The 10,037-nt window shown below is 45.7% G+C and overlaps 1 protein-coding gene across 4 annotated transcripts in view; it reads left to right on the forward strand.

Annotated features, from left to right (window-relative positions):
* UNC79 (unc-79 homolog, NALCN channel complex subunit) overlaps positions 1–8,857 on the forward strand; it is a gene marked incomplete at its 5' end in the record, with an annotated part of 173,122 nt that extends 164,265 nt beyond the window's left edge. For all 4 annotated transcript variants that reach the window (XM_080922443.1, XM_080922444.1, XM_080922446.1 and 1 more), the window contains 2 exons: positions 7,054–7,095; positions 8,376–8,857. In XM_080922443.1, the coding sequence (XP_080778569.1) occupies positions 7,054–7,095; positions 8,376–8,576 (243 nt within the window). In that variant the 3' untranslated portion in view covers positions 8,577–8,857. The remainder of the gene's footprint in view (positions 1–7,053; positions 7,096–8,375) is intronic.
* Positions 8,858–10,037: the final 1,180 nt, after the last annotated feature.

Genomic DNA, 10,037 nt, shown 5'->3' on the forward strand with positions numbered 1-10,037 from the left:
GTGCTGGACAAAAGCAGCCGTTTGGCAGGAAATGTTAGACTGATAGCATGGTCTTTGGTTCACGTGGAGGAGATATATCTTAGCATGTCTTAATAAGGGAAAAAGTCAGCAGTGTGGGAAAAACTGTCAGTTGGAGAACCCTACCTGATCTTAATTTTTTGCTGTTTCTTTTAAAAAAAAAATGTATTTACTCTACATATATGGTACACTGTTGCTGTCCTTAGACACACCAGAAGAGGGAGTCATATCCCACTACAGATGGTTGTGAGCCACCATGTGGCTGCTGGGACTTGAACTCAGGACCTCTGGAAGAACAGTCAGTGCCCTTACCGGCTAAGCCATCTCTCCAGCCCTGTAGTTTCTTTAAAGTACAATTTACATGGCTTACAGGCGCTAAGCTGAACATACCTAAGTTGTATGCTTTGATGAGCCTTGACATCTTTTTACAAGTATTTATCTTCATAAGCACATGTGTATATGTGTAGGTTTGTGCTGTTACGGAGTGCGGTCATGTGGAGGTCAGAGGATGAATTCAGAAGCCTATTGGCTCCTGGTACCTGGGTCCCTGGGGTTGAACTCAGGTCTTTGGTCTTGGTGGTCAGAATGTTGGCTCACTAAGATGTGTCACCAGCCTGACATCAATGATGTCTGTGACCCATCACTACAATCAAGAGAATGAACATAGCTGTCACCTCCAAAACATTCTTATACTCCTTATAATGGTTCTGTTCTGCTACTTCCTGCCCTTGGGCAGCCATTGATCTGATCTCTGCCATTCACTATGAATGGGTTCATGCCCTGCATGTTTCTGCCTTCCTTATCCTAGGACCATTCGACTGAGATTAATCTATGCTGTCACATGCATTAGTTGGCTGTCATTTTTATTTTTGATGGTAGTCCATTGTATGGATATGTGATACGTTGTTTATTCGTTGTTGTTAGTTGGACATCGGAGGTGTCCAGTGTGGGTCCAGCTGCTGTAAATCCGCACATATGAATGTTGGTGCATGCATGCTCTTGTGTGCTTGGTAAATATCCAGAAGTGACTGCAGGGTGGTTGGTGTGGTTATCGTGACATACTGTCTCCAAGGTGCCTGTGCTCCCTACCATAACCATGAAGAATGCTCCAGTCTCTCCATGGCATTTGATATAGCAACATTTTTATTACTGTGGATGCCTGTGATGCATCCTGAGATGATTTTTGTGTGGTGTGAGGCGTGCAATGAGATACTTTTTATGCCCATTGGGTGTAATTATTCCTGTGTTGTTAAAAAATACTGTTGATTTTCTATCAAAACTCAGCTGGTATGTGTGTGTGTGTGTGTGTGTGTGTGTGTGTGTGTGTGTCTGGATTCTTCCTTCTGATCCACAGCTTCCCTTACCCCTATCTGTCACAGAAGCCATGGTCTTCCATTCATCCTTTCCAAAGCAGTTTGACATTTAAAGGGACTTTGCTTTCACAGAAAGGTTTTAAAATCAGCTTGTCAATTTCTACAAGACTGCTCAGAATGTTACTGGGATTTCTTTGAATCCTAGGGTTGGAAGAAGAGCCTTCAGTCCTAACAATATCGTCTCCCGACCGATAAGCACACTCTAGCTTTACATTTGTATATGTTCAACTTCTCTCAGAAGTATTTCTAAAATGATCGTTTCATATTTCTGTCGGTTTTGTCCACAGCATGTCACATGGTCTACTGTGTCTGTGGGAAGGGAATATCGGGCGAGCAGTGTAATTTGTGCACATGTGTTGTCTCTTTCCAGTTCTACTGGTTTCGATTTTATGTATAATTATTAAGAAGCTCTCCTACCAGACCCATATGTTTAGGATTCTTGTGTATCCTTAATGACTTGGAATTATGAAGCATCACCTTTTATAATTGGCAAATCTTTCCCCTGAAAGCTATTTTGTCTAATGTTGATAAAAAAGCAAGGTAGCTCTTTCTTGCCTAGTGTTAGGATGGTAAATCTATTTCCATCTTTTTCATCCATATCTATAAAGTGTGCTTCTTGCAGATAGTGTGCAGTCAACTGTCTTTTTAAAAGCATCCAGTTTGACAGCCTCTTTTGGTTAAAGTCTTTAGGCCATTTTCATCTAATGTATTTTGTCACATTGTGGGCTTAAGTCAACCAGCGTTTCAATTGCTTTCTGTATTTCTCATCTGTTATTTGCCTTTATTCTGTCCCCCACTAGACTCAGAATTTTGGGATTATATTCTGATTATGCTTTTCTTTGTTTCGTTTTTTTAGGATGGGAGCTTGGGTCATTAATTTGGAATTCTCTTTCCAAGCACCAGTGTTTAGACTTAGTTTCCTTTTGGGTGCTGCTTCAAGTACTTTCCCTCAATTGGGTGGTAAATACTCACTTCGGTTGAGTTAAAAACACTTCCTAATTCTTGTTTTAGCTTCTTGTCTGACCTATAGATGTTTTAGAAGTATTTTAAATTATCTTCTTAACAGTGTTCCATTTATTATGTTTAGTGGTTGATTTTGAGTTCATAGTGTACGTCTTTTTTAACTTATCATGATTTTCAAGTAACATTGTAGCATTACTTGTATCTTTTCCCACTTCCTGTCTTTACACACGTTAAAAACCAAATCACACATTGCAAGGGTGACAAGGATGACAATGACGGCGATGATGACGATGAAGTACTAGCGTTTAACCTAGGATTGTGTGCATGCTAGGAAGTGTCCTACCCTGAAACCACCCTCATATCTTTTTTTATTTTGTACCTTTTGATAGAGTGTCTCAGTAAGTTACCCAGATGAGCCTTGAACTCATCCTATTGCCCAAATAAGCTTTGAACTTATAATCTTCTTGCCTCAGGCTCCCCCAGATAGCTGAGATTATAGGCCACCACCACCATGTCCAGGCACTGTCTTGCTGTTTGGTCTGAAGTAATTAACAATCACTTAAAGGGATTTGAAATCGGCTTTGAATTTGTTATACTTTCTTTTTTAAGTTTTTTTTTTTGTTTATGCATATGGATGTGTGACCGTGGGGGGTGCCCACATGTATGTACTTCCTGGCACCAGAACAGGGTGTTGATTGATCCCCTGGAGCTGAAGTTACAAATGCTTATGGGTTCTGGGACCCGAACCTGGGTCTTTTATAAGAGTAGACTTGATCTAACCACTGGACCACCTCAGCCCCATGTCATTATCTCTCTAGCCCCCACGCTGGCCATTTTCTATTTCTTCATGCTTACACATCTACCTTTGGTTATCATTCCTCCTTTACTTTAAAAAACAAAACATTTCTCACATCAGCCTCCTGCTTATGCATTACTTTAGCTTTTTGTGTCTCAAAACTATTTCACAGTTTATTTTTATTTATTTATTATATTCAAATAAGTCTAGGCATCACTATGTAGACCTGGCTAGCTTTGAATTCCAGTAATCCTCCTGCCTCTGTTCCTGGGATTACAGGCTTATCCACTACACCCAGCTTGCAGTGATTTAACTATCCAACGCTCCAGGTACCAAGCTCTGGAAACACAGTGCCACCCCGTGTCTGAGAGGGGACCCACTGTCTGGGTCCATTATTCCCGCCAGGAGTCCTACCTTTCCTAGTCTGATATGACATGCCCTCCCCCTACCACACCCCCTTTGAGGCTTTATCTTTACCACCCTTGTAAAGTGCTTGGAAGATGGTGCATCCTGGGAGAGTTTCTTTAACACTCTTGTGTTTGAGTTGGCTGAGACTTGAGGTTTATAGGTTGTTGTTTGTTGGTTCTTGGGTTTGGGGAGGCATCACCACAGTTTAACTGGCTATTCTCAGATCCTCTATGCGACTGTCTTCCTTTCTCTTGGTCTTCCTGGAAATAAGCATAGTGCGGTTGTTGAGATGCTCAGCAGGCAAAGGCTTGCAGCCCAACCTGATGACCTGGGCTTCATGCCTGAGCCCCACATGGTGGAGAAGAGAATAGGTTCCTGCAAGTTGTTCTCTGAGATCCACATTCACTCTTCCACCCTCCCTTCCTCCCTTCTTCCCTCCCTCCCTCCCTTCTCCTCCCCCACACACTACTCATCAGCGAACAACTTTTTAATTACTAATAGGTGTGACAACTCTCTAATTCTATCACCTCTGTCCTTTTGATTTTGTCTTCTATTACCTGGCTCTTCTTGTCATCTGTGGGTCATTTTTCTGTTTCTAGTCATGCCTCGTTGAGCTTTTAATTTTTATTTGTTTTTGATTCTTGACATTGTGAATCTGCTAGCTGTCTTTATAGCCATTTGAACATTCTTGATCTCACTTAGCAAGATAATTAAATTACTCACAAGTCTTTGCGCCTTTCCACAGGCTGGCTCTTCAGCTTTGCCGGTAGAGACAGAAGTGGCACTTCCGTGCTCATACGCCTCCTGTGGCACCACAGTGATGGAGCCCCTTCCTGACAGACTTGTTCAGTCCTCCCCTCTCTCCCATCCAGTGTGCACAGACTCTTCTTGCCCTAAGAGACCAGCATGAATGTTTCCCTCCATTCACTTACATCATGTTTCTCAGTATCGGGTGCTTTTCCTGCTGATACACACTGGTCAGTATTCGGCTCAAGTGCCCTAGTAGACTTGAGGCACTCTGTCTCTGAGGCACTCTGTCTCTGAGGCACTCTGTCTCTGTGGCACTCTGTCTCTGAGGCACTCTGTCTCTGTGGCACTCTGTCTCTGAGGAACTCTGTGTCTGAGGCACTCTGTGTCTGAGGCACTCTGTGTCTGAGGCACTCTGTCTCTGAGGCACTCTGTGGCACTCTGTCTCTGTGGCACTCTGTCTCTGAGGCACTCTGTCTCTGTGGCTCTCTGTGTCTGTGGCACTCTGTCTCTGAGGCACTCTGTCTCTGAGGAACTCTGTGTCTGAGGCACTCTGTCTCTGTGGCACTCTATCTCCGTGGCACTCTGTCTCTGAGGCACTCTGTCTCTGTCGCGCTCTGTCTCCGTGGCACTCTGTCTCTGAGGCACTCTGTCTCTGAGGCACTCTGTCTCTGAGGCACTCTGTGTCTGAGGCACTCTGTGTCTGAGGCACTCTGTCTCTGAGGCACTCTGTCTCTGAAGCACTCTGTGTCTGAGGCACTCTGTTTCTGAGGCACTCTGTCTCTGAGGCACTCTGTCTCTGTCGTGCTCTGTCTCCGTGGCACTCTGTCCCTGTGTGCAGCTCCTTTCCCCCACTTTCTCCATGTTGGTCTCTTCTCTCCAGTTTGCCCTACAAACTTCAGCCATGTGGAATAGCAAATTCATATTCAGACTATTGCAGATTACCTATGCATACAAAATGTCTCTGCAGACCACTTCAGGTTACCTCTCCAGGAAGACATTCTCCCCCTCTCCCCGACCCCCGCATGCCCAGAAACCACTCCTGTTTTACCTGGACCACCAAGCAGCCTCCACTCTAGACCCTGACTCCAAAGTCCATGCCTTTCTTCATCCTTCTTCAATTGTCTCCGTCATGCCCTTGTGGTGACAGGCCTTAGCCTGCCTTTGGGAGTCATTGTGAATTTGGAATGAAGCCCAGGCTCCCCAATGGGCCACACAAGGTCATCTGTGGGCTCACGGTGGGTGGCTTGGCCTTTGTTTTCTAAACCCCACTAAGATTCTTCTCAGCACTGGAGAGTCCCTCACATGTCTTATGGCTCTGTAAACTCCTACAGCTGTATCCAGGCTTTGTCCCTTCCCAAAGTACCTTGTATTCTTTCTCTGGGATCACCATGGTGAGGACCTTAGACTGGGTGGCTTAAATATCAGAAACCTATGCTTTCACAGTCTGAAGGGCTGGTTCCTCGTGCAGAGGGCGAGACAGCATCTCTCTGCCTCTCTCCTGGCCTTTGGCAGATCTTTGGCATCTCGTGGCTTCCATGTCTTCTCAGTGTTCCTCCCATGTGTGTCTGTGTCCAGACTCCCCTATTCATGAGGATGCCCGCTGTATGGGATCGAGACGCTGATGTTCCAGTATGACCTCATCTTAACTGACTCCATCTCCAACAGCCTTGTTTCCAAATAAGGCCACACACGTTCCGAGCACTGCAGGCTAGGACTACAATACAGAATTTTTGGAAATACGGTCTAATCCACAAAAGCCCTACTGTTGTGTTGGAGTGAAGCTTAAAAGAAACACGGAGGTTAAGAGTTGTGATGCCTATCAGTGAAAGAAGGTGCCGAGAATAAACCAGCATTCCCAAACTTACCTGATTGGCATCTCTTGTCCTGTGTACAAGTCACCAGTGAGATTTCTGGGGACACGAGGTTGTGTTCTCTCCCTGACTGCCGCATTTACGAGCGCCGCACACTCATGAACGCTGTGATGGGTAGAAGTGTGAGCAGGAGGTCAAGGCAGAGCGCAGAGAGCTGCTGCTTCTGGTTGTCATGTCGAATGACCCCACGCAAGGAGCGCTTCAGCGGCAGAGCAGACACAAACCCCGTCTTCTGGGTACCCATACTTTAAAAATCCCCAGCTTTGTCTGGCCTTCTAAGCTCTCTACACAGCCTTCCTAAAATTCTGCCCCTGGCGCCTCCTGCCCCCCCAGCCTCCCCCTTCACACACACCCATGGAGCTGTGCACGTGTCTTGCATGTGTCTTGCCCTCGCTTCCCACCCTCGTCAGGCACCTCCAGGGCTCTCTTCTTTCTGTCACGCACACATGTGTCCCAGTAGTGTTCTGCACACTGCGCCCTGATTCTCCAACCCCCACAGGCAAACCCAGTCACCACTCCTCTCAGAGCCTCACTGTAATGATCTTGAGGAGGATACCCCATTTCAAAAAAGCGGGGGTTTAATGAAACACATATACATTTAATTTCCCAAGCTCGGTAAATTCAGGGGACCATAGTTATCTACTCTAAAGTGTGTGGTTTAAGCAGCCAAGGGGAGCGTATTAACGTCCAAATGCCACCATCTCAGTGAGGGTCAGCCTGGGAAAGACACCGAGGACGGTGGCTCTGTGGCATGCCTGAATCTCTTGTGATGCTGAGCACATTCAGTGCAGCCTGTATTCCCTTGCAGTAATGGAGGCTTATGTGGGAGAAGGGAAGACAGCAGTAACTAGCCTTCTGTCTCTTCTCCATACAGCTGATCCCTATGTGGTTACCAATGATTCAGTCAAATACCAAGGTAAGTCATTCCCTGGGCTGGCTGGGAAGCTCTGTTTTCTCCAGAGAACTTCAGAGAATCTGTAAGCGAACATTGCTGCTCCCTTGACTACAAAGAAGGAACCATTTTGGCCTGTTTCTGGTCTTCTGGGCTGATGATGCAGGAGAGTCTTGGCAGATAAGGGGCTTACAGAGGGTATCAGCAGGGACCCTGGTTCTGATCACTGTGGATGAAGGAAGGAACACCAGCCCCTAATTAGAGGACAAATCCTATTTAAGAAGGATAACCACGAAGTCTAGCCCAGGCTAACCCGGTGATATCCCATGACAATCTGGGACAGAAAGACTTGCAGGGAAAAAAGGCTAACACTGAATAAATGACAGACCTGGGTCCCTTCACTCTGCATATGAGGAAAGTTGGGACCATAAGGAACAGTGACTTAGATAAGGCCCCAGATTCTGGAAGGGAGCCCCCCCCCCCCCCCGAGTGAATGTGTTTCTCAATCCCGGGTCTCACTGGTGGTGACATTTTGGCACATAGCGTTTAGTGAGGCAAATAAATGGCAGAGCTAAACACTGCTCCATCCACACCTGGTGTCTGTCTGTGACATCTGGAACGTTGGGGAGGGGAAGAGGGAAAACCACTCTTACTGGATTTCCTTCCCTAGGTTAGGAAGCCATGCTAGTGGGAGAGGGGTGTGGCCTCAAGACACCTGGGATGTCAAAAACCAGCAGGGCAGCTGTCAGCAGTGTGGACAGGAGGGCTTGGTGGGGAGAAGGATAAACTTTGACACGGCCTCTCCTTGTTGAGTGTCATGGAGACTGAGAGACCATCATAATACTAAAATGTACTGACCACCTGCTATGAACCGGGTCCTATCTAGAAAGTCTTGGCTCACTTGTTTTATGAAGCCCCTGAAATAAGTGCTGTATCCCCACTCTTCCCGGGATCATACCTTAACACAGACTGATAGACCTTGTTCCCGGAGCTTCCCCGCTACAGAGCCCGAGCACCTAACCACCGTATCAGCACAGACTCCTGTGCTGAATGTGAGCGGTTGCTCAGGTTTGATGTGATAATTCAGGTGCTGGGCATTAGCTCCATGTTCCCGCTACAGGGAATCAACGTGAGCTCATCTGTACGGATGGGGCTGGACCAGGATAACTGTAGCAACCTAGAGCAGGCTAATACCTCCCACCCCCGTACTGATTTCTACCACAGACTGACTGCCACGCCCATCCCCTTCTGACCAGCGCACTTAGCCCAGAGAAAGAACTGACCTGTCTGCCCTTTCTTAACAGCACTTATCCGCCGGCCTCCAGCTTCGTCTCCAGGCCATTCAGAACAACGTGAACCACCACAGCCTAAGGACGCTGCCCGGCTCGGGCCAGAGCAGTGCTGGCCTAGCAGCCCTCCGGAAGTGGCTGCAGTGCACCCAGTTCAAAATGGCCCAGGTGGAGATCCAATCCTCGGAAGCAGCTTCTCAATTTTATCCTCTATGAGCGGACTCCTCGGCTCCAGTGTCAACACGCTGGCTTAGCAATAATGGATATAAAAACAAACAATTCTATCCAGGCAGGTTGGGGAACCTCGGTACTGTACTCTTTCTAGTTTAGTATAAAGACGTGCAAAGGCCGGAGAGGGCCACAAACGAAGCTTTCTTGCTACACATATTTCTGATGACTCCTTGGGCTATCTGATTAAGTGTTTCCTTACATTATTTTTTAAGAAAAAAAAAAAAAACCAAAATCATTTTTCTTTATCTAACTTCTATTTTTTTTAAGAAAAAAAAATAGACTGGTGGGTAATCACAGAAAAGTTGTATAAATCCCCCTGTTGCTATTTTTGATGATAGAGAATAAATAGGGTTTTTGAAACCTTTGTAGTGTTTTTTTCTTAAGAATCCACTCTTGGAAATGCAATAAAACAAAAACAAACCAAACAGAACCCACTGACACTTGACCGGAGCCTTTTGTCATTACCCCTGGAAGAAAGAGGCAGCTTGTAAGGAACATTAATTACCAAGTGCACTTAGAAATTAGGTGGCTAAACTGTATAAATTTTTTGTTTGTTTGTTTGTTTGTTTTTAATATACTTTCCCAAAGCCATCTGCTAAGTCGTATTATTTTTAAAACTAGTTTTTCAACTCAGTAGTTCTGGGCTGGGCTTTCTTACAAGTTTTAAGGTCATCTCTTTTAGTTTTGTGAGTAATAATTTTATTCTTTTGTTAGCCCAGGACTCCATTTAAAACTGTAGCTTACACAGTGGGCCAGAGGAGGCCCTGAACAGGTTCTGAGCGCTGCCCCTAGGGTTACATTTCATAAAACAAAATTTTAACCATGTAAGAGAATCAAGGTTTATTTACTTTATAAGTATACCTTAGCATTCCCAAAGCAACCTTTTCCTCCAACCCTCCACCCACACTCTAACACACCAACCAGAGAAGACATAGAATACATCTGGATGCTGACTATTAAATGCATTTTTACCATCTTTGTGAGCCTGGGGTTTTAAAGTCAGTTTCTAGAGCTAGCATTTACTTCCTGGCAACCATCTCTTCGGGATTTTTATGGATCCTTACCTCCTCTAAGACCGAAATCATTCAGAGACAAGGGCTTCTCTTCTGGTCTAGTCCTCTCCCTTTCAAGGACTTTGAAAGCACAAGATAATTCCCATTTGAAAAGTAAGTTGGTAAGCAAGAGCCTCCTCCTCTGTTCTGGGAAGTGTGTGCTTCTCAGAGTCCTTGGCTGTGTGAGTGCTCCCGGGAGGACCACAGAGCTTGGTGCTTCTGAGAACCTACAGGGAACCTACTGGCTTATCCTAAGAGCACCAAAGTGATGCTATTTGCAGCTGCCTGACATATTCTTTGGGAAGGTCCTCTCACATAGTCAGGAAGGAGTCTCCTCTGCCCCCAGCCACGCTTGGCTGTGTTTCTGTGAATGTTTTGTGTTCCAGTAAATTGT

This window comes from Micromys minutus (assembly GCF_963924665.1).
Source record: "Micromys minutus genome assembly, chromosome: 1".
Taxonomy (NCBI): domain Eukaryota; kingdom Metazoa; phylum Chordata; class Mammalia; order Rodentia; family Muridae; genus Micromys; species Micromys minutus.